This window comes from Zosterops lateralis (genome assembly GCF_965231275.1).
Source record: "Zosterops lateralis genome assembly, chromosome: 19".
Classification (NCBI taxonomy): Eukaryota; Metazoa; Chordata; class Aves; order Passeriformes; family Zosteropidae; genus Zosterops; species Zosterops lateralis.
In genome coordinates, this window is record NC_139779.1 from 690,255 (window position 1) to 714,503 (window position 24,249).

General features: G+C 47.1%; 3 protein-coding genes across 8 annotated transcripts in view; 1 reads left to right on the forward strand and 2 right to left on the reverse strand.

The window, feature by feature from the left end:
- The first annotated feature begins 30 nt into the window (after window positions 1-30).
- IFT20 (intraflagellar transport 20) lies at window positions 31-2,359 on the forward strand. Its single transcript, XM_083875273.1, has 4 exons — window positions 31-266; window positions 727-812; window positions 1,374-1,477; window positions 1,902-2,359. The coding sequence occupies exons 1-4, from the start codon at window positions 140-142 to the stop codon at window positions 1,981-1,983; spliced, it is 399 nt and encodes a 132-aa protein (XP_083731399.1). The 5' UTR covers window positions 31-139; the 3' UTR covers window positions 1,984-2,359.
- A 433-nt stretch (window positions 2,360-2,792) lies between these two features.
- TMEM97 (transmembrane protein 97) lies at window positions 2,793-6,201 on the reverse strand. Its single transcript, XM_083875294.1, has 3 exons — window positions 6,066-6,201; window positions 4,438-4,582; window positions 2,793-3,920 (listed from the first exon to the last, which is right to left on the reverse strand). Exons 1-3 carry the CDS (start codon window positions 6,183-6,185, stop codon window positions 3,670-3,672), a joined length of 516 nt encoding a protein of 171 aa, XP_083731420.1. The 5' UTR covers window positions 6,186-6,201; the 3' UTR covers window positions 2,793-3,669.
- A 663-nt stretch (window positions 6,202-6,864) lies between these two features.
- Window positions 6,865-24,249, reverse strand: part of NLK (nemo like kinase) — a 35,475-nt gene continuing 18,090 nt past the window's right edge. For 3 of the 6 annotated variants that reach the window (XM_083874996.1, XM_083874995.1, XM_083874994.1), the window contains 10 exons: window positions 21,815-21,944; window positions 20,686-20,741; window positions 16,314-16,420; window positions 15,543-15,628; window positions 14,469-14,678; window positions 13,865-13,966; window positions 11,374-11,460; window positions 10,087-10,285; window positions 9,436-9,529; window positions 7,625-8,596 (listed from right to left, as the gene is read on the reverse strand). In XM_083874996.1, coding sequence (XP_083731122.1) covers window positions 8,542-8,596; window positions 9,436-9,529; window positions 10,087-10,285; window positions 11,374-11,460; window positions 13,865-13,966; window positions 14,469-14,678; window positions 15,543-15,628; window positions 16,314-16,420; window positions 20,686-20,741; window positions 21,815-21,944 — 1,126 coding nt within the window. In that variant the 3' untranslated portion in view covers window positions 7,625-8,541. Of the gene's footprint in view, window positions 7,418-7,624; window positions 8,597-9,429; window positions 9,530-10,086; window positions 10,286-11,373; window positions 11,461-13,864; window positions 13,967-14,468; window positions 14,679-15,542; window positions 15,629-16,313; window positions 16,421-20,685; window positions 20,742-21,814; window positions 21,945-24,249 lie in introns of those variants that run through there. The other 3 variants (XR_014591387.1, XR_014591388.1, XM_083874997.1) reach the window with 3 other exon arrangements.

A 24,249-nucleotide genomic window follows, 5' to 3' on the forward strand; every position in this document is an offset into this window, starting at 1 on the left:
AGCGCGGGCGGGGCGGGGCCGGAGCCCGGTAGTGCGGGCTGAGGGCCCGGAAGAGTTCCGCGGCTGAGGGCCGGGTAGTGTCCGCTGAGGGCCGGACCCGCTCGGCTCCTCTGGCCGGGCTCCTGTGGCCGGGCCGGGCATGGCGCAGGCGGCGCTGGGCGCGGCGGGGCTGCACTTCGATGAGCTGAACAAGCTGCGGGTGCTGGAGCCCGAGGTGGCGGCGCAGACGGCGCAGCTCCGCGAGGAGTGCCGGGCCTTCGTGGACAGTGAGTGCCCTGAGTGCCCCCGGCCTCTCTCGGCCCTTCCCTGATCCCGCCCCAGTCCTGCAGCCTGCCTGTATTGCTGTAATCCCCAGCCTTCCGGTGATAGCTCACATACCTTCCTGCAAAGTCTCTCAAAACAATCTATATTGTTTTCATTCCTCTCGGTGATGGACTTCTGTATTGACCACTGGGGTCACAGAGGTGTTCCTCTCAATGACCAGTCCTTGACCAAATCCCAAACACTATATAAACCCTAAATCATAATAAACCTTCCTTCTTTTCCCTGCTTCTACCTGACGGGTGAGTGTGGTTCTTTTCGTGTCCCTGACTGTGACATGCCTGTTTGCAGTAAACTCTGAATGTGCAGCTGCATCTGAAAACTGTACAGCAAAGGAGCGTCAGGTCTCCTCAGGGCAGTTCTGGGTATCACTTGACGATTTTTTTTATTTTTTTTTCTTTACAGAAACAGCAGAATTTCAGAAAATAGTGGGCAGCTTGATTGAGCTCGTTGACCAGCTGGCCAAAGCTGCAGAGAGTGAGAAGATGAAGGTATTGTGCAGTTAATTCCTGGTGTGCTGTCCTGTATGTGGGGCCTCTCCATCCCTCCCTCCCTTTATAGCAGAAGCAACGATTCTCTGTCAGCATCCTGCTGGCATTCCCCTGGGATTAACTGGGCCTTTTAAATTCATATTAATGATAATATTAATGGATACTAATGAATTAATGAATGATGGTGTCAGATTACTCCATGTACCAGTCCTGCTCTCCCTGCTTGTCTGTATTTCTGCACAGAAACAGAACATGTGTTTTCAATCAGTCCATCTGGGTAAAACTTGCTCTCCAGAGGCAGGAGAGGCCTCTGGCAGCCTGAGCTTGTCTGGCTGTAGGAGCAGTGCCCAGTTTGTGTGTCCAGAGCAGTCACTGACTGTTCCTGGAGTCTGAGGGAAGCCTGGGGGCCTCACCCTGCCCAGCCCCACAGCCCTGGGCAGCACAGCAACACCTCCCTTATCCCCAGCATGGCTGAAATGCCTCACAGTCACCCTGCTGGGAGGGAAAGGGGCTAAAGGAGTGAACCAAAATCCCCCCAACACCCCTGCCCTGTCCTGCCAGGCCATCGGGGCACGGAACCTGCTGAAGTCCATCGCGAAGCAGAGGGAGGCTCAGGAGCAGCAGCTCCAGGCTTTGATAGCTGAGAAAAAGATGCAGCTGGAAAGGTGAGTGTTGTGTTCAGTGCTCTGGGGTGTTGTGCAGGCTGGGAAGGCTCAGGGCAGCCACAGGGCTGAGTGCCTCTGCTGTGGGACCCTCGGCTGGCCAGAGCACACAGGAACAATGCCAAGGCCTGGAGTTACCTCAGGCCCTGCAGTGAACCAAAGAAGGTTCATCCCTGAGGACTGCAGGGCTGAGCAGAGGCAGCACGAGCTGGGGCAGTGCAAAGACACCTGCAACAGCCTCGTGTCTGGCTGATAAAGGCCCTTCAGAGCTGCTCAGTGTGACTCAGGCAGCTGCTGCTTACAGGTGACTCACACAGGTAGCCCAGCTCCTCTCACAGGTAGCCCAGCTTCCCTCCCAGCTCCCAGGGGCTGCCCTGGCCCCCCTCACACAGGGTGGGGGTCCTGGACCCCCCGTTCTGTCCTGCAGGTACCGGATCGAGTACGAGACTCTCTGCAAAATTGAAGCGGACCAGAACGAATTCATCGACCAGTTCATTTTCCAGAAATAGAGGATTTCCAGATAAAAAACCAACTCACGTGGAAACTTGACCATTCCAGAATCTCGATAATTTCAGAAATATGCAATTCTCACTGTGCAGGAGTGCAGATGGTTTGTACAATGGAGGGGCTGCAGCTCGGTGTGAGTGTACTGTGGCAATAAGGAGAGCTGACAGCTCACAGCTGCACAGACTGTTCAGGCCTTTGATTTTATACCAGTTTTGTACAGTCAGTAGTTCTAATTCAAATTACAGATGAATTAATGCTACTGGTGCTTTGTTGTGTCTCTTTTTGAACTCTACAGAAATTCTACTCTTTCATAGAAATCAGAAAATAAATTATTGTTCTCAGACTGTCTGGCTGTACCAGAATTAGTTGCTCCGGCTCTGGTTTTTGTTCAGTGTAAGGGTTTACACACAAGCAGCAGTATTGGATCTATATCACCTATGTTCCTTTTTCTATAGAATTAAAAAAAAAGGACAGGAATGTATGATTTCCAGAATGGACCAATTACAGACACAAAAAACCCAGAAACTACACGAGAAGAACTTTGAACTGTTCCTGAGGAATGTCCATTCAGGACTGTCACAATAAGAGAGCTGAGTCCTTTCATGGGCATTTTTGGGATGGAACACCAGACTGATGAGGGGAAACCCTTCCAAGTGTCAGTGACACCAGGAGTGCACAAACTATAAACTACAGACACAAGTGTGGACTCAAGCCTCATGCTGAAGGTGCATTTTGTGTATGTCTTTAGCACTTCAGTATGGAAATGGTGCTCTTTCCAAACCTGGGGAAGGCTTCAACTTTACACTTTAGTGAAGTCCCAAATGTACCAGCAGTGCCTGAGCAGCTCCAGATGGAAACCAGCCCCAGCCACAGAACTATCTGTACTTGTAACCAATGCATGGATTTACTCTGGGAACTCTCCACCATCTCATGGTCACCCTAAGTTCCTTCAGCCATTCTCTGAAGAAGACTGAAGGCAGTTTAATGCATTTAGTTATTTATTTCCATACCAGAAGTGATTTTAGGGAAGAAAGAAATTTTCTACTCCTTGGTTACAATTCCCGAAGTACTTCAGACTCCTCTGGGCAGTACTCCTGGTTGTCAAGGGTAGCTTTAAGCATTCATAAATCCAGATTTTGGCACATTTATCATTGATCAGACATTTATAATTAATCAAAATGAAGCAGAGCAAAGGCAGTGGAAATTTTAAAGGAAGGGGCGAGGAAGTTAAAAATCATGACATGATTTGGAATGTTTCAGAACAACAGCTTTGCAAATCTGTCTGTAACAGGCTGGGGATTCTTCAGACTATGTGGCTGGAAGACAGATTTCCTACTTGAGTGGTTTCCAAACAGTCATCTTGGAGAAAGGGAACTTGGAAGAACAGTATCAGCTGCAGAGTGTGAGTGAGTGTGTGTGTGTGTGTCCCCTCACAGAGTTACACATCAAGGGGTTACAAGTCCGTTTTCCTGGGAGAGAAGCCCTGCACAGACCCGACCCCGGGCTGGCCCAGGCCCCTGCCAGAGCTGTGTGTGGTGGGAGCAGGGCTGTGCACTCCAAACAATTCCATTTTTCCTTGCAGCAGCCAGTGGTGCTCTGGGAGGAGCCGCCCGTCCCAGAGGACTCCGCCAGCGCAGGGTCGGGACCAAATGCAGCACAGGTGTGGAGGGAAAGACTTCCAGAGCCGGCTACTTCCTTTTCCTCTTCTCCACGTGTTTGTAGTGGGGGTTGCAGAGCATGGTGAAGAGGAGCAGCAGGGGGATCAGCAGGTAGGGCAGGTAGATGGAGAGCAGCGTGAGGCGCTCGCGCAGCGACCGAGGCCCCGCCAGCTCCGACTTGGAGAAGTCGTGGAACAGGATGTGGGCCAGGATGGCAAACAGAGTGGTGGCCACGTGGGTGGAGTAGATAATGGCAGGAGTCCTGATCCATCTGCAGCCACCTGTACAGAAGCAAAAAGGAAAATATTTAAGTGTTTAGAAACAAGCAGAACTCCGAGGCTTCTGACAGAACGCTGGCTGCTGCCTCTCTGCCAGGGTAAGCCATCACTCTGAACAGGGAGCAGAAAAAACCCTCAGTACTAGTAGGAACCAAGGAAATTTCTCTCCCCTGACAGCAGTTTAGAACAAAGGGGCAATCCCAAAAGTTTTAAAGTAACAAAATGAGTACACAGGCTTGACCCAGACCTTTAGCTGCCCTGGAAATTTGCCAGATGTCAAATGCTGATGGTGATTTCACAAATAACCACAGACAAGGGCCTGTAGTTACCAGGGTTTGTTCCTGACAAACTTTATTCTGTGCTGCTTTCCCAGGTAGAACACTCGTGTGGGCTGTAGCAGCCCAGCCCTCCACAGAACCTCCCTCAAACCCCCTAACCATGATACAAAAGCATTCTCTGCAGCAGCAGGTCCTGCAAAAACGCCCCCAGGACATGCCCTCACCCCCCTGGTTCCCCCCACCTTTCAGGAAGGCGTAGGCAGCGATGGGGAAGAAGGGCAGCTGCAGAAAGGCCTCGCAGTAGATGAAGGCCTTGAACCACTCGGGGGGCTGCAGCATCATGGGGTCCCTGAAGGCAGTGGCATATTGCTGCAACAGGTCTGTCAGCTGGAAAAACACACAGCAATGGTCAGCAGGCACTGAGCATCCCCAGGGCAGGGCAAAGCCCTGGTTCTCCAGGGGATGGAGCCACCAGGGTCTGGTCCTGAGCGGGGCTGGGGGCTCCTCCCCGGGGCTGCTGCAGGGAACAGCTCCAGCCCTGGGGCTCACTCAGCTCCAGCCTTGGGGCTCACTCAGCACCGGCCTTGGGGCTCACTCAGCACCGGCCTTGGGGCTCACTCAGCACCGGCCTTGGGGCTCACTCAGCACTGGCCTTGGGGCTCACTCAGCACCAGCCTTGGGGCTCACTCAGCACTGGCCTTGGGGCTCACTCAGCTCCAGCCTTGGGGCTCACTCAGCTCCAGCCCTGGGGCTCACTCAGCACCAGCCTTGGGGCTCACTCAGCTCCAGCCTTGGGGCTCACTCAGCTCCAGCCCTGGGGCTCACTCAGCACCAGCCTTGGGGCTCACTCAGCTCCAGCCTTGGGGCTCACTCAGCACCGGCCTTGGGGCTCACTCAGCTCCAGCCTTGGGGCTCACTCAGCACCAGCCTTGGGGCTCACTCAGCTCCAGCCCTGGGGCTCACTCAGCACCAGCCTTGGGGCTCACTCAGCTCCAGCCCTGGGGCTCACTCAGCACCAGCCTTGGGGCTCACTCAGCACCGGCCTTGGGGCTCACTCAGCTCCAGCCTTGGGGCTCACTCAGCTCCAGCCTTGGGGCTCACTCAGCTCCAGCCCTGGGGCTCACTCAGTCACAGCTTCCCCGACAGAAATGGAAACTCCAGCCCGGCTTTACGCTGGACTTTGAACAGGGAGATATGCATTGAGACCTGCTGGTTAACTATTAATTGGAAACGGTTCCTATATTGGAGCCGTCCCACAGGCAATTCCGATTTGGCAAAACCCAAATCAGCAGCTGTAAAGCTCACACCGGAGGTGACAGCCCCGGTGATGAGGCCTGAACTAATTCTCTGCCACCCAACTGTTATTTTATCGATTTTACCATGTTCATTGTCTTGTATGATTTTGTTCAAAACCCCGCAAACCAGAGATTTTTACTAACAAATCCAGCCGCTGGCACACCTGCTCCAGCAGCAGCAACAATTCCCTGTTGCGTTTTGGGCAGGAATTTGGGGAACACTCGGGGTCGGGGAACGCTCCGGGGGCTCGGGGGACACGGAGCGGCCCCGCCAGAGCCGCCGGCAGCGCCCCGGGCCCGAGGCGCGGGTGGAGCATCCCTGTCCCTGTCCCTGTCCCTGTCCCTGTCCCCGTTCCCGTTCCCGTTCCCATTGCCATTCCCGCTCCTCCCCAGTGAATGGCCCGGCTGTGACTCATCCCGTGGGCTCCGCTCCGCTCCAGGCGCGTTCTCAGCTCACTGCAGGTTCTCTCCCTCCCCGATGTCTCCGCACACGGGATTTTCTGGCGGAGGCCGCCCCCCGACCCCCCAAACCCCGGCGGGACCAGCCCCGGCCCGGCCCCCCCGGCCCCACTCACGGCCCGCGGCGCGATCCCGGCGGGCAGCAGCGGCTGGAGGTCGATGAGCGCCGTGATGGGGATGTGCGAGAGGAAATAGAGGGCGAAGAGCCGCTCCCGCCACCGCGGAGCCGCCGCCATCGCCGCGCTGGGCCCGCCCCCCGCGCTGGGCCCGCCCCCGCCGCGCGCGCCACGTCCCGCGCCCCGGCCCCGCCCCCGGCCACACCCACCGGCCACACCCGGGATAGCCCCGCCCATCGGGCACACCCTGTATGGCCCCCGCCCACCGGCCACACCCTGCATTGGGCCCGCCCACCGGCCACACCCGGCCACACCCTGCATTGGCCACGCCCCCGCGGCTTTCCCCGGTTTCTTTCCCCTTATTTTCCCTTTTCCCCGTTCTTTTTTCCCGTCCTCCCGCCTTGTCCCCAGCGCTGCCCCTGCCAGCTCAGCCCTTGTTCCCCCCGGTCCTGCCCCTGGGACCAAGCTCTTTCTGCCCCGGACGCGCCGACCGTGAGCTCAGAGCCCGAGGGTGGCTCGTCCCGTTACAGCCCGGCTGGGCTCCGGTTCTGCCCCATTACAGCCCTGCAGAGTCCCCGTTCCCCTGTCCCGTTACAGCCCTGCAGGGCCCCGGTTCTGCCCCATTACAGCCCTGCAGAGTCCCCGTTCCCCTGTCCCGTTACAGCCCCGGTTCCCCCGGTCCCCGGTCCCGGTCCCGCAGACAGTCCTGGTCACAGCCGCGCTGCAGGAGCCGCCCCGAGCCGGGACCGGGACGGAGCAGCCCCGGGGAGCAAAGAACCACGGCCAGCACCGCGTTTTCAAATGTCACATTTAATGTTTTCACCACTGTACTCCAAATCTACATTTTACAAAGTGACCAGCAAGTGTGCCACATTAACTGACCAACCTCTGAGATTTTACCTTTCATACCAGTGTCTTCTGGGGCTCGATAATTAAACACGTTTCTCATTCAAGTGAATTGAAATGCTTCAGTTGGTTTTATTCTCAGGAGCCTCATAAAAAACAAAGATATTGCACCATCTTTGTTCAGTTATTCAATGTTTGTCTCTTTCACAGCAAATAATTACTTCATTGAAGTTAAAACTTCCAAACATAACTTACTTAATAGTCTCCAATTCCAGCTCAGATCACTCTTGTTGAAAATACTCTGCTAAATACAGATAACTTACAATAACTTTAACAGTTAATTGTCCGTAACAAACACCATGGTTTCTCTCCAGACCAAGGCTCAAATTTTAAGACCACCTTTTAGTATTCCTTTGTACAGGTGAAAAACAGTCTTCAATTTTCTAGTCTTGTTTTTAAATACAAAAGTTGGAAGGGACATTCAAGTTTCAAGTCTCCACACTAAACTTAAAAAAAAAAAAAAAAAATCATGTGGAGGTAAACAAACCAAGTTGTATACTCCAGGAGGTAGAGGCCTTCAATTTGTGTTCATATATACATATGCACAGAATTCAGTGTTCCAACAGAAAAAGAATTAGCCAAAAAGTAATAAAAGTTATTTACTACTGTGACATTTCAAGACTTCCACAGCTTTGCCTAAAGACACGAACACAATTAACAGAATTCCCTATGTGCTTTTTTTTGTCATTTTCTTTTTTTTTTTTTTCTCTCAACTGTCCAGTGCAGGAAAAAGTTCTCACAAAATTTCACAGACCTAAAATGTGCAAGCTAGTTTCTCTCTATACAGCAATGATGTCAGGGATCTCTGAAATTAGCCCATAAATGGAATTATTTACACACATAGAAGATGCATGCTGGGGGGTTTTATGTAAGAAAGAGCAGAAAAACTTCTAATAAAAATAGATTAAATATATATATATATTTATACTGGGTAAGGAAACAGAAGTTTAGTCTCTCCTAGTCACAAACTCATTCTCTCTACTCACAACATTTGATTTTAGAACAGCACACATCACCATCACAGCTCTAGTGAGAAGCTATTTATAGGGTTGGGCATCAGGGGACGTGGCCACTTCCCATGGCCACAGCCACCCCAAGGGACTTCATGATTGGTCGCAGTCAAGTTTTCTGTATTCCTTAGTTTTAGAAAACCCAAAATCTTCAGGAATGGCTCAATATCAAAATGTATGTCTATCTGTTTGTACAATCTCACTTCAATTAAAAAAAAAAGGAAAAAAAAAAGGAACAAAAAAAAACCAAGAAAAAAAACCTCCCCGAATTTGGTTCAATTCTGTTTGTTCTGAGCTGAGCCATCACAGCTGCACTAGAATTCATAAAACACGTGCAACTCTGGGTAAAATATTTTCTTCTAAAAGCACAACCACTTTACAAGATTAAAAGTCTAGTACATTTCTAAGTATTATTCATATTGTACAAGTAGTGGTTGTTAATTTAAAACTTCATTAGTAAAATTACAGTACAAGCATGATTAACCTCCAGAATTGCAAATCCCAGACTCCAGTGGAAAGCTACATTACATCTTCAGTAGTACACGGGGTGCTCTGGTCACTCACTCCCACACCAGCGGCGACGGCGGCATCTCGGAGGGCTGGGCGACCGTGGAGCTGCACGGGGGACACAGAGGTCAGGGCTTGGGGACACAGAGACAGGGCAGGGCTTGGGGACACACAGAGACAGGGAAGGGCTTGGGGACACACAGGGACAGGTCAGGGCTTGGGGACACACAGAGACAGGGCAGGGCTTGGGGACACACAGAGACAGGGCAGGGCTTGGGGACACACAGAGACAGGGCAGGGCTCCTGGGCAGGGCTTGGGGACACACAGGGACAGGTCAGGGCTTGGGGACACACAGAGACAGGGCAGGGCTTGGGGACACACAGAGATATGGCAGGGCTTGGGGACACACAGAGACATGGCAGGGCTTGGGGACACACAGGGACAGGGCAGGGCTCCTGGGCAGGGCCTGGGGACACACAGAGACATGGCAGGGCTTGGGGACACAGCCCCACTGCTCAGGGACACACACACACACACACACATTAGTGTTCCTGTGCAGGGCTTAGGGACACAGCGTTGCTGCTCAGGAGGACCAAATACCCCAGGGACCAAAAACCCCAACCTCAACTCAACCCCATCAGCAGCAAAGATCCCTTTATCCTTTTCACCCCTCCCAGCACCTTCACTGTGCAGCTCTACAATCAAAACCCAACTTGTCAAGCTTCCCAATTTCAGTCTGACTCCTGTTCTTTTGCACAAAAACATTATTTGAAACTTTTGTACGTTTTACCTAAATTCTAGAGGAATTCATAAAAACAGTTCACAAGGGTTTTATCCATGGGCCCTTCCTACTCTCAGGAACTGAAAACCTAAAACATTCTGGACGTGTGAATTCTGTACTACTAATCAATGGGAATTAATATCAGATGTGATTACATACAGTTACCTAATAAAGCTCTTAAAAGCAGCAGACTGAGGGTTGATGCAGAGAGGCACTCTGTTTCCTTTCTGCTGTTCCAAAATGAACTGATGAATTATTTCTGTACACAGGAGAAAAACACAAAACAACACGGCATTAACACTTCTGGCCTCAGTAAAATGCAATGTCAGCTGGAGGGAAACAGAACTTCCCTTACTGAGAGCACATTTTAGTGAGGATGAAAGAGCTCCAGTTTCCCTAAATCTGACTGCTGAGCTTCAGCTCCAGGCTGCTGCTGCCCCTCCTGCAGGACAGCTGAGGAGGTCACACCTCACAGCCCCAAAAGGCCACACAGTGGCCTCCCCTTCCCCCAGGGCCATCCTTCAGCAAAAGGATAAGGAACAGGGCACCAGGGATGGGCACTGGTCAGGTCTGAAACCCACAGACTTCTGCAGGTCAGCTCGTGCTTGTGCCACTGCCTTATCTCAGAACACTTACAATTCTATTCTTTTGGTGAAAAAAAAAATTCCAGTGTCTACTATGGAAAAATAACTAAAAGAAACCAGCACAGGGGTCACTGCGTGGATCCAGAGCACAAATCCCAGCTCCATCCCAGCTCCACCCCACATTCCCCCCTGCAGGGGAACAACTGCACCTGCAAGGCCAACCCCTGCTCACCTTTAACCTGCCGAACAGAACTGAGGTTCTTCTCAAAAGTGTCATCGAATTTGGGATTAGTGATGGGTTCAAAATCACTGGTATAAACTCTGCCAGTCGAGGTGGAGAAACAACATTTGCACATACAGGTGTGGTACCGCAACCGCCCCTCGTCCAGGTAGGGGTGAGCTAAGGCATCCTTAGCAGATATCCTTTTGGACTGGGAACAGAGCAACAGTCAGGGCATTTTCAGAGCTGCTGAAACCCCCCATCGATTCATCCTCAGCTGTTTCATAAACCCACAACGGTGTGAAAGGAGGGGCTGGTGTCAGGCACTGCCGGAGCTGCCACTAGAGGGGAGCTGAGGCTCACAAACCAGCCTGGCTGGTGGCACCGACCTCCTGCTCACAGCCACCGTGGCAAACGCTCCTCAGATGGCTCCCAGAAACGTGGTTTTATCTCCAGATAACCTTACAATTATGACTCCTGCAATAAATCGAAACGAGCTGGGAAAACCAGCATTCTCTAAGTGTTGAGGAAGTCAGAAAGGATTTTTTTTTTTTTTTTTTTTTTTTTTTTTTTTTTTTTTTTTTTTTTTTTTGGTGGAAGCTATGGTTTAACATTTCCATGGTTCTGTTCAGCAAAGTAATTTTCAGGTTTTTTAAAAAAACACATTCCAAAGGCAGTGCTTCTAAATGCTTCATCAACCCCCAGCCTCCTCCTTTGCACTGCAGTCACTCTGTTTTACATTTGCAGTGTTGAGGGGGTTCTGTGGGAATGAAATAATTAATATTATCAATTCCAATATCAGATTTTCTTGTGACAGTTCTCTACAATGTCCCAAGAAACGAAATCCAAAATCCACAGCAGCACATTTTTATTAGAAAAACAGATGCTCAGTGGAAAAACGATCCTGTTCTGTGACTGGGGATGCAGGAGGAATTTTTTGTGTGTTGCAAGACCAGGAACACCCCCGTGTCCCTAATTAGAACTGCATCAAAGTAGCTGATGTTCTGCTACCTACACCCAGCTCGGAAAAGAGCATGAGTCATGCACAGCCTCATCCTTCCCACCGCCAGAGCTTCCTTCCCAGGACCACTTGCTTTGAAACGTGAAACCCCCATCCCAGGGGGAATTGATTGGCCAATTATATGATATTTTTACATTTCTTATGGACCAAAAGTACTGCAATGCCATGTAGAAGGAAACCAGCTAAAGCAGTGCCTGACTTATAACACTCATTTAAGCACCAGACAATAAAAACTGTTCAAACCAGAAGTATTGGAAGTGATTTTCAGTCCTACTTACTGGATCAAAGACCAACATCCTGCAAAGGAGATGAACTGCTTCGTGTGTAGCTTGACTGGAGAGTGTATATAGGACAGGAAGGGATGGCTGTAGGGGGAATGGGAGGAAGAGAAGCACAGAGTGTCCTGTCAGATCCATCAGCAGGAAAACCCTGTTCCTGAACACGCTCTTCAGCAAGGACAAACTCCTTGTTAAAGGGGACAAGTGGTACATGGCAGGAATCACTATTACAAAACCCAGCAACTGTAATAAAGGTCTAATTGATCACCGTTTCCCTTAGTTCAGATGAAATCCCTAGAAAAATCTGCTTTTATTATGTATTTTTCTATACAGACACCACTCCCAGCTGTAGCTGCTCCGGGGTTTGATTAACTCCACCATTTCCAGTAGTTCATTTTTTAACCTCAATCCCTCCCAAATTATGGATTACTTTGCTCTTCCTTGCCCAGGCAATCCACATCTGACTGACAGTGACAGAAGGACTGTACTGGATGTCACAGATGCTGTGAATTTCCCAGTATAAATAAGAATTACACCTCCACATCAGTGACATCAGTCCAAGTTAACCCTGAACTGCCACGCAGAGCCCTGAGCACTCCCCAGCCTTGCTTTCTCAGGGATATATGGAATATAAAGCTGCAGTGTTTGGTAACTCTCCCCCTCCTGGCTGGCTCTCCCACAGCAGAGGGATCACAACAGGCAGGGGATGGACTCCACACGTTTTCCTTTGGGAAGGGGGTCAGCAGGGACAGGGACAGTGACAGGGACAGGGACAGCTCACTCCTCCTGCTGCTCCCAGGGTCACAATTCACTTGAATTTTTAAACACCAAAGTCTAAGGAGTATGTAAATACCCATTTTGCCAGCACATGGTGGGGTGGGGGGGGGTTAATCAGAAACTTCTGGCATTAATCTATTTTTACACGGAGCAGCAAATGCCTCACCCCTCTCTCCCACTGCGCTCACCTACGGCGAGTAAAAATAGTCGGTGTGACAAAGCAATCGCCCGTTTCTAACTTGGGCTTCTCTCCCTATTAGTCTAATTAGGAAACCAGTAACGTTTAACCATCTACAACCAGCAAAAGCTCCATTTCAGAATATGAAAAGCCAGGAATTTTCACTCAAACGGGAAGCGTGCTTCAAGTTGGAAACAAAAATATCATTAATCACCTGGATGCTCTGCATCCCCAAGGTGCAATGAGCACACCAGCTCCCATGGCACTCCACAGAGAATGAACATTGTTTTCCCTAAAACACACACAGAACTAACTCTTAGAATCTATTTCTTACAACTCTGTGGCTACAGGACATTAAATCTGTAGTGGAAACTTTTTATACCATTTCACCTCACTTGCTTTTTAGGATTCCCACCATCCTGTGGGTCATAAGACACTGACTGGGTTTAGGAGTCACAACTCCTCTAGCAGAATAATATACTTGACTTAAAACTGGTAGAGAAAATCTGAAGGAAATCCTCCTATTATTAATGCTCAAATTAAAAAATCCTGTCATGAAATGGAACAGCAACAACTTTAGGTAGTGGATCCAAAGTGCCAGGGAGGCAGAACTCCCACATGTCAATAATAAAGCAGAATATACATCTAATGCTCATTTCTATGGTAACTACTATTGTAGTGAGCAGACATGAGAAATTACTTCTACATGCAGAAAATAATAATGCAAACTTAACTGGAGCAAGTACAGGCCAATAATTTTGTTGATTTTGTTAGCAATCATAAAAATGACCCTACTGGAGGGCCACAGAGCCTTATCCCTGCACTAGAGATGCCTGCACAAAGATTTATCTGTTAACACTATATTGCATTTGCCCTTTTTATTGCCCAGGCAGCACAATGACTCCATCCTGCCTTTTTCCTTTGTTCTGGTGTCTCTTTTAAAACTAACTTTCCCTCCAGTTGTGTTGAATGCTGTATCTGAGCTTTCAGCCTCTTGTTGGGCCTTCCTGACAGCTCAGGACTGAGCTCAGGTGTGCAGGGACCCTCTGGGCTTGGAGGGCTGCAGGTTCTGCCCTTGGCTCAGGGCTCTGGGTGAATTCCATTCCTGATCCTGGCAGTGCAGCAGCCCTCCAGGGCTTTCTGAATTATACTGTCAATTTGAATTTATGTCTCTTGCCAGTGCTAACACTTAAATTTAACATCTTCATTCAAAGTAGCTATCCAAACACTGTCACCTCAGAGAGAGACTTTCACCTGGCTCATCAAGGCCAACAATACCCCCAAGGCAGAAGCCAGCAGTGCCCCTGACTGGTGAAAAGCCCCTTATCTCCACATCAACCCCCATCCCTGAGCCCCAAAACCACCTGTGGTCAGCCCAGTGCCATCCCCAGGCACAGACAGCCCTGACACCAAACACCCGTGGCAGTTTTTAACCAGCAGACCATGGGAATTGGGTCAGGATGTGAGAAACCCCGAGCTGTGCCCAGAGGCAGCCCTGCCAGGTGGGGCTGGGGGGCACAGCCAACCCTGCAGTACCTGTTTATGAGGACCCCTGAGTATGTGAGCCTTGGCGCCTTCACAAGCCGTCCTCATCGCCTCCAGCGACGGCGTGCCCAGCAGGTCTGTGATCAGATCCAGCTGCACAGAGCACACAGGGCACAGCTCAGACACACGGTGCACCCCACTGCAGCAGCACATCCCTGAGCTAACACAAACTAACATCCTGTCCCTGTTCCCTGGGAGCACAGCCCGACCCCCCTGGCCGTCTTCTCTTGTCAGGGACTTGTGCAGAGCCACAGGGTGCCCCCTGAGCCTCCTTTTCTCCAGGCTGAGCCCCTTCCCAGCTCCCTCAGCCCCTCCTGGGGCTCCAGACCCTTCCCCAGCTCCCTCAGCCCCTCCTGGGGCTCCAGACCCTTCCCCAGCTCCCTCAGCCCCTCCTGGGGCTCCAGACCCTTCCCCAGCTCCCTCAGCCCCTCCTGGGGCTCCAGACCCTTCCCCAGCTCCCTCAGCCCCTCCTGGGGCTCCAGCCCCTTCCCCAGCTCAGTTCCTTGCCCTGGGCACACCACAGCCCCTCCTGTCTCCCCTGAGGTGCAGCACAGCCTCCAGGAGCAGCGCAGCAGGGACAGCTGAGGATGGATACCTGCTGGATGGGACTCTGTGCCTGGAACAATATCCTTCTGCCAAGCAACTCTGCAAAGATGCAGCCAACAGACCAGATGTCGATGGCATTGCTGTAGTGCCGGCTGCCCATCAGGATCTCCGGAGCGCGGTAATACTGAGTGACAACTTCCTGAGTCATGTGCCGGGATTCGTCTAACTCTTCCACCCTGGCCAATCCAAAATCACAAATCTAAATTGAGAAGGTAAATAAAAAAATTAAAACAACCAAAACACCTTCCGCGTTTCAAGTAGGCAGCCCCTTCTGGGAAGGAGGCAGGGAATCCCCAACCAACATTTAAACACATCAGATAATCTGCTGAGGCTGCACAGGCCAGGGGAGAGGGGACAGGAGGAAATGATGCTGCTTTGTTCCACAGCCATTTAAACTTCTTACAGTTTGATTTGAAACCACAGTACAGTTTAAGTTGGCATTACAATATTTATAATCCGAAAGATTAAAAAGCTTTGTGCTACAAAACACCCAACTTCTGGGTACTGAGTGTTTCAGCTCAAACAAACTTTATTTGCTCATGACATGTCTCAAAATATTAAAGATTCAGCTCTACTCATTTGGCCTTAAAGAACTGTTCAAAATACCTTGAACCAGAAGGGTTAAAAAAAGAGACCAAACTTTGCCAATTAGAATTCTTAGCAAATCCCTGTCGGTAACACTGAATTTTTGTGTTTGGCACCAACAGCTGCACAACACACCTCAGCCATCCAAAATTCCACATACCCAAGGTTAATGAAGTGCCTTGGGCATTTGGCATCATCTTCCCCTGAGGAGCACAGGGACACTGAGGCACACTGAGAACCCCCTGCCCCTCCCAGGCACAGGAGAGCCCAGACAAGCCAAACTCAGGAATTGTGTCTCCCTTGATTTCAGAGATGTGGGGAGAGGCAGGTGTTTGCTTCATTCCTACTTTTTAAAAAATCTGCAGGAATTTTTCCCAATTACATGGACTTTAAGGGAAAGTGGTCACACTGAATGGTTTTTGTTTAAAAATTCACAACATACACACACACAAACATCTTCAATAAATGTAAGTAGCACCTTAAGGACACAGTTGCTGTTCACGAGTAGGTTCCCTGGTTTAATGTCTCGATGTAAAATGCCAGCAGAATGTAGATATTTCAGACCTGAAATATTAAAGGAAATTAAATTTTTTTTTTCCCTTTTAAAAGAAGTTCAAGCCTAACAACGTTTTCCTGGAAGGTCTGGCAACTCCTGATCACTCAGTTTTTATATGAGTAACTCCCAGCCACTAGTGCACAGTCAGTCACTTAATGACAGGGTAAAATTTTGGAGTACATGAAATAGGCAGAAAAAGGAATTTAGTAGTCTTTTTATAAATACCTCCCCTCCAAAAAAAAAAAAAAAAAAAAAACAAAACCAAAAAACCACCAAACCCAATAAAGAATAAATCAAAAACAAACCATCATCTCTCTGATTATGGCACGGATACTCTGCTAATCCCTACACTGGAATTCCAGATACCTCTCACTGCTCTGTTTGCCAGTAACAATTTTTACACCTTAAGTGGATATAATTACACATATTACCCATCTGGTTCAGTCCAGGTGTCCTTTCTGTTCCTTGTTTCTAAAAGCATTACTTTTTTCCCCCTGACAATGCTTTAAGGCAGCAGGGGTGCCCTGCTCTTGTAGCTACAATAATTCATGCTTGGTATTTATTCAAATAGGAAATTAAAAGAAGTTCCTACAGGAAGCCTATTCAAGATGACAATCTCTTGAGAATAAACATTAAGAATAAAATATATTTCTACTACATAATTTTCATTAAATTTAGAAGAAGAAAAATTACCTCTTAAAATCTGGTAAAGAAAAACTTTGACATGATCCGAGCTGAGTGGCTGAGGAGACACGATAATCTTATGGAGGTCACTCTGCATCAACTCAGTGACAACATATCTGCAGTCCAGTGGTTAAGGAAAAGCACAACAGCACAGAATCTCCTGAAACGTTCACTAACTCCTACTTACTTGAGCTCTTACAGGTCAAAACTACTGAGTTAAAGAGAAGAAAGCTGCTTCAGAGGTCAAATTCTTACAGGAATGAAAATAAAAAACGGCTTGTGAAAGGAAACAGATTAGTCCATCACAGGTTGCATTAAAGCAGTTGCACAGAGTTACTGAAAGGCAAATTACAAGTGAGGCAGAGGGGAGGTGGCTCCCAGGGGGCTCCTGTGTGCTCAGGGGGTTTCAAGGGCAGTGAAAAAGGGGAAAGCTGCACCTCCACCAGGGATGGAGCCCACCCTGCAGTGTCCCGGCTGTGGGACAACAACAACACACACAGAAATCACCACAATAAATACTGGGGCCCTACAGGCATTAATTACAAACATTACTGCTTTAAAAGCTTAGTTTAGTGTCACATTTGAAACAGAAGCCTCTGCTATTATGACATTTGTGGCTGAAGGAGGTAAAACACATTTGCCCCATGTTAACTGATACAGCCAGGTATTGAATGCTCATTTGCTTTCATCTCTACCCAGTCAATGCTCTGCTTTCATCTGTTGCTCTACAAACCCTCTCCAGCCAAATCCCTGATGGCAAAGGGTTCATCTGCCAATGGAACACCACACTAAAACTCATTTTATAAATTAAATATCTCCAACTTTTTGAGGAAAAAAATATTAAAATTGCATTCATAAAGAATTCATAAAGAAAAAACCCAACCCTGCAGCACCATAATTTGTAGTCCTCTAATTTTTCTTTTCCTTTAGCAAAGACCCTTTTAAATATTCATACCGGACTTTCAAAATTTGCTGTTTACCTTATACCTGCAACAAATCTTTACATTCAATTTAACACTAAACATTTTTAAAAACCCAAAAGCATTACTCTGCACTTTATTGTGATAAGATTTTTGTTTTGCTACGCCACAAATCCTCCTAAATCTCAATCCCCCAGCATAATGTCTCCCAGATGTCTCAACTAGTTGCCATGCCAACTAAAGCAGCTTAAATTAAATGAGGGCCTGAAATGGCACCTGCACCACTCCAGGTCTGGGGCGCATTAAATAAAGCCCTTGACAGGGCTCAGAGGTGCCATTAACCCCAGCAGCAGGATCTGATTATTGTCTCTGGATAATTTAATGAGGGCTCTGACGAGGAGCGCGAGCAGCACCGCGAGTGACAAACAGAGCTCTCCTCCTGCCTGGGACCCTGCCTGCAGCACCACTGCTGGGGACATGTCCCCAAACCAACACCCCAAAGCTGGGGGATTTCAGTCCCTGCTCACACAGGCACCTGCAGTTTGTTTTTGCCAGTGGAACTGCCCGGCTCTGGCCGCGGGGCTGGCGCTGAGCACGGCACTCACCCAGCCCTGCTACCAGAGAGAAATTGCTCCTGACAGCAGTAATTAGTTAAGTAGCTGTATAAAATTAGATCTACAAATGTACCAATTTGCTCCAGAGTAATTATCAAAGCAAATGCGCGGCACAAAAGGACTTGACTTGCTCTGCTGGCTGGGACCTGCTGAGTTGGTAAATTTTATAAAGCCACAGACAAACGTTAGAAAGGGATGGAGCGCCCTTGGTGATGTGGCAACTCTCATCGTGGCTTGGACTCTGATTTATTTGGTCTCTGCATCCCCCAAAGCCCAGTTGTGTGGCCTCAGGAGCACCCCTGGCTGAGCCCAGCTGGGTTGGTGCTGGCCCAGAGGAGCCACAGGGATGGATCAGAAGGAAAACCCTCTCCTGGGCTGGCTCTGACCCTCACTGCTGCAGCAACCCAGCTCACCCTGCTCCTTTCTGCCCTCCCAGGATCTACCCCAGAATCCATCACAAAACAGCTCCTCCACCTCTTTGGGAAACTTACTGCACAAATTTGCCGTTCGGATCTTTTCCAGACCCCACCCCTGAAAAATAATGACTTTTCAGCAGCTTCTGATATTCACTTTAACAGGCAAAGTTATCAAAAAGTTACTGCAGAAACTTTGGATAGTTCTTAAAGAACATCTGTGGATCAGCAGTTGCTGAATTCAGTATTACAATCAGCTGGGGAAGATTTTGTCATTGGAAAAAAGAGCTATCAATCATTCATTTCTGCACTAGGTGATATTGGCAAAAACATCAATACCTGTAAGGTTCAAAATGGCCACTAAGATTTTCAACTGAAAACCTCATTATTAATTCAAATTATATCTTCATCTGAGTGTTTGCCACGAATTTTCATCCTAAAAACAAAAATCTCACCAGATTAAAATTCCTTTATTCATCATCAGTTTCCTAAGAAATCTTTTAATTTATCATTAAAATTTTAAGGTGGTTTTAAAATTAGTTCTCTTTAAAAAATACACTCTGCAATTCCTGCTGGTACCTACGAAACACTGAATAATTGAAATGAACTCTACCAGCTCATTTGCAACACATCATTCATATCATTTTAGTCATTCTTTTATTACATTTCTTTCCCCAAAAAGGGCACTACAACTCTTTGGAAAGAACAAAGGAAATCACTCAGTACCAACTCCAGCCCTTTACACTTTTATCATTGTTCAATATGCTCTACTGTAAAAATGGAACAACCCTATGATATCTTTAGGAACTCTACTAGTGGATCAACAAAAGAAGTTTTGACAGCTACAACCCCCAAATATGGAACATCTTTACCTGATCTTGTTCAAACCAATCTCCTCACACTACAGTAAGCAGAAACACATGCTATTAAAATGGATATAAAAATCAAAACATTTACTAATCTACTCTTTTAAGGAATTTAAGGGTCCTAAGTGCACTTATTGTAATTATTTCAAAAGAAAGGACAAAGAAGACGGCACAGAGCAATAGCCTTCTATTGTCAATATTAGAGTCAAGAAATTAACAAAAATATAAAAAATGACAGCCCTATAGAACACTACTCAGACTGACTTAAAGTCAGTTAGCCATGAAGGAAACTAGCATTTTGGTTTTATATTCAAAACTTGGCAGTAGCTAAGCTCATAAAAATAAGCTTATCCCATTTAAATATTCTTGATTGTACAATTACACAGAAGGAGTAATCCTTAACCTAGATCTGATTTATAACTCATATGACTTGTTCTAAATGAGGGCATTGAACTAGTGCACACAACCAAAATCCAGTTTTTGAAGACTACTTATATGCTCTTCACGTGAAGGAAATATCAAAGCATAATTTTAAAGCTTTACCTAAACTCATATGAAAAAGCCCCAGTACAGCACACCAGTATTTTCAACTAAATAATGTGTTTCTCCACCAGAAAACTGTGCAGTACTTTGGTTAAAATCACCACGTTGATTACGCCTACTTTCTTCACCAGTCAATCCAAGGTGTGATATAAATAGATCAAACCATATTTCAAAAGTTCAGGTTACCTAAAAATAATGACAATTTCCCACCCATTAACTGTAAAGTGGGTCACACAAAAAAGCAGCGAAGACCCACCAGCAAGGAAACCCAACCTGCTCAAGTCTAACCACAGGAGTGGCCAAGAACTTCTCTTCCCACGAGAGTCAGAGCCCTCCCAGCTCAGGGATTCACTTTTTGGTATTTCAGAAAGCAGAAATTCCCTATTTCATAACTAGAAGACAGCCCAAGCCAAGTTTGAAAAGGAAAAAAACCAAACCATAACATTCATATCAGGTTTTTCCCTCAAATTCATTGCTAGAATGGAGTTCTCCATAGGCAGCTTGTACCTGTGCATGAGTGGGACAGAAAACAGTGGGACACAGCTCTGGGAAAGGTGTCCTGGACCAGGATAGAGCTGACCAAGGAAAGCCACAGCCCTGCCAGTCCACTGAAACCTGGGTTTCAAAGCCTGTGAAGACAGAATTCTCTGAAACCACCACCAAGTCTTTTAAAGTACTAATAACTCAGAGGAGATTCATTACTGGACATAGTTTTCACAACAATATTCTGGGGGAATCCCATGAGCAGCAGCAGGAGCTGCTGGTGAATCCCACAGTCCTGTGGGATCACCAATCCTGGCTCAGCTGCAATCAAAGGCTCAGTTCAGTCCTGCTCCATCCCACCTCCAACACCACCTTAGAATTCTGGATGTTACACGTCCACTTCCTGAAATAAAACTGTCCCCATGCAGGCTCGAGGCTTTTGTGGCTCCTTTTCATGGATTACACCAAATACTGGCAGTTTCTGAGCTAATGAAAATCACACCTACCTCCATTAAGGTGTTCTATTTTTATATTTAGGATACATTTCTTCAAAATAGTCAATGTGTGGAGGCTGGAGGATGTCGAGGGCAGAGAGTACCTAGGAAACACCACACAAGGTCAAGGCCTATTCCAGTCAAACAAAAACAAATCCCTTTCAAAGAGACAAGGCTGCACATTTCTCACATGGATTCATTTTATTCTACCCTACACACAGACCAATGTTCTGTCTCACCAGGTATGTAAATTTAATAACCCACCATGTCAAATATTCTGTACATTTAATGTCTCTCTCTCTCTTTTTTAACTCAAGAATTTTTTCCAGCTGTTTGAGTAAGAAATCGAAAACACAGATTTATCTGTCCAATAAAAAGTGGTTTCTTTACAATATATATGAACATAAAATCTTAGAAATAAGTAATTCCAGCAAAGAAATGTAAAAGCAGAAGATATTACACTTTGTTCTGCCTTTAGTCTTTCAGAGTTTTGTGATTCTCTGCTTCCACATGGGAATTGCAAACCCCAAAGTTGTTCCCATTTTGCATAAGCAGCTCAGTGGTAGTAAAAGGTAAAAAAGGTAGAAAAAAGCAAAAATATAGAAAAACAGCAGCAGAGAATTCACATCCTCTCACAGAAAATAAAAACCCTTGGAGTGGTCATTTGGATCCTATCCTGGGAATGTTCATGACATTTGGGTGAAGCACCCAAACTTCAGATGCACCTCAAACCTCACAGGTCAGCCCAAAGAGAGTTTAAATGTTTTAACTGAAGCTGACTGATGTTACCCAAAGCAGGTTTGCAGAGGACCAGCAAAGGGGAGAGGACCACAGAGCACAGAACAGCTGGAACAGTGACCAGCTAACACAGCTCTGTGCAGCCTGACACTTCCCTAAAGCCTGAAATAAGACTGGGCAGAAGTGCACTGATGGTCTGTTTGCAAACACCTTGGAGGGGAAATGATGAGTATCCTTAGAGTCTTGATAGTTTCATTTTTATAATGTTTGTAACAGTAATATCTGAGTTTCCAGAAAATCTGATCACTGTAAAATCAGAGAGCTCTTAAAGCACTTTTGATATTCTGTGACTTAAACCAAAACACACCTCTGTTACAGAGAGCTCCATCTTACATTTAGGTTTTCTCAAAGATCTCAAGAATACTTTGAATTTACTTACATTGTCATGCTTAAAAAAACACAACATCTTCAACTCCCGGAAGACCCTTTTACAAGAGACCAAGTTTTGGAAGACGTTGGGCATCTTTTTGAGTGCAACTCTCTTTCCATCTCGTGGATCTGTTACTGACCTGCAGAATAAAAGAGAAAGAACATCACATACTCCTGTTAGAGTTTTTCTAAAGAAGAAAAGAGTATTTTAAAGTTTCTTATCATTCTCAACTCAGTGAGTCAAGACAAGGTGAAGACATTTCTAGGGGAAACAAGCATTAATGTGAGGGCACTGAGCTGTCCTGCAGAGCCTGTGTCACACAGAGGTGACACACAGCCCAGCCCAGCAGTGCCACACACTGAGCTCAGTGTGACATCCGCCCCTGGAGTGCATGGCAGGATAAACATCTCCTTCACCTCCCAAAAACACCTCACTAAAACACTCTCTCAGTTACCCAGAGCGGGTTTTATCAGGTCTATTGCTCACTTCCTCCTCTCCAAAGAGGGTGAAAGATGTAATAATCCCCTTCTGACACAACACTGGCAAGTGCAACACTATTTATTGGTCTGTCACCAAATCTTCACATCTGGAGAAGCCACAGCACGTGGTGTCTAAGTTTGCACAAATGTCAAATATCAGGCTGGTGATACTGGTCCTTCTCCCACACAACTTATGGAATCCAAGTATAGGAGCTCAGGAATTATAAGGTGCTTTGCACATGGCAAGTATTTTAATTTAAAATAATTGGATTCTGAAAATAGAATTTTATAATGAGAACCATAAAACTAGAGCAAGGAGATTATGGTGCCTCAATTCCCAATCCCAGTTTTTAAGGTGAGTTTCTCAAACCTCACTACAGAACAGAGTATATGCATATTTTTACTGGGATGACCAAAATAACTTCAATCTCAGTGCAGGGTTGAACCCACAGAAGAATCCACATCCAGCCAGGCACCCTGATAACTACATTTGTCCTTAAAAAACTGCTGGCTTTTCTCTCTTGTGTGAGTCCTCAACAGCAGACATGCCAGGCAGCTTCTTATGCCTCAGGTCCATGTTTCAAATATCTAAATAAAAAATCAGACTGGAGTGTTCAGACATCTACCTCACTCCCAAGTACCACATCTGATTTCAAACCAACTCAACCAAGCCAAAGTCAGCCCCAACATCTCAGCCAGACACCTGCATTCCAAAGAACAGAAACAAGAGAGGAAGAAAGGAAACAGCCTGTCTGAAAACCTGGTATTTACAGCATCCAAAAAAAGATGCTGAAAACGTTGCTTTGTGTTTGTGTACAGTACCTACTTTGATACTCGTAAAACAATTATTTATAGCAATATGCTATCAGGTCACATATCCCCAGGAGAAACTAGAAAAGCAGGAAAATCTCCCAGGAGTTAATTGAGAGAACAGCTAGAAAGGCAGCTTTACTGAGTGCTGCTCTCAGAAGAACACATTTGAATTCCCTGCCCTGCTTTGTGAGGACGTTCCAGCACGGGTGAATCCCAAGCAAAGGGCCCAGCAGGCAGGAGCCATCCATCACCCAGCACAGGCACTACTGAAACCTCAAAGCCTCCACTCACTGAGCACCAACTGCAGCTGGGGATAAAGACATCACAGACCGAGATTCTAACCAAAAATAACTTAGCAAAAAATTTATATATAGGTATGGGGCAAAAAATAAGCTAATAAATCTTGTATTGAGGCAGATAGTTCAGCCCTAACCTTGCCTTTAGGAACAACACTGGAACAGTGACCCCGAGCTGGGGGATCCATCCCAAGCCCCCATCCCTGAGGGGCAGAGGGGGAGCTGGGCCAGCACTCAGCTGGGACAAAGGACAAGGGGGAAGTTTTGGGGAGCAGATCACAGCCACAGCAGGTGAGGGACAGCAGGACACCAGCACAGCATCCCCTGAACTGCAGTGAGTGCCCTGGGCAGCAGGGCCACTCTGCTGCCATCAGAAACCCTTCTGTTCTGCTGATTATACATCATGTATGTATGCCTGGCTATATTTAAAAACTACATAAAAAGCTTTTTAAATAGTCTGACATAAAAGACATAAAGAAAAAAACATACTTTACAAAACCTGCACCTTCTATTTGCTTTGCAGGCTAATCGCACCAGAAATAATACAATTTTTAAAAGTAATAGGACTAGAGAAGAGATTAATGACACAATCCAGACCTCTAGTTAAAATGTTTTCAAAGACAATCCTTATCTCCAAGAATCCCTGCAGGCATTCAGCCGTTTCAATCAGGCATTATAAGCCTTTAGCCACTCTCTGCCATGTCCATGGCAAATTGTCAAGGTGGAGTCCACGCCAACAGTGACTTTTTCTCTCCCTGAATCCAGGTCAAGGCATACACATTGTTCTGTAGTTTCCACTGCTAGAAAAACAAGTTTGTGATTGCTCCGTGCAATTATTACACAGGAGCAAGATAAT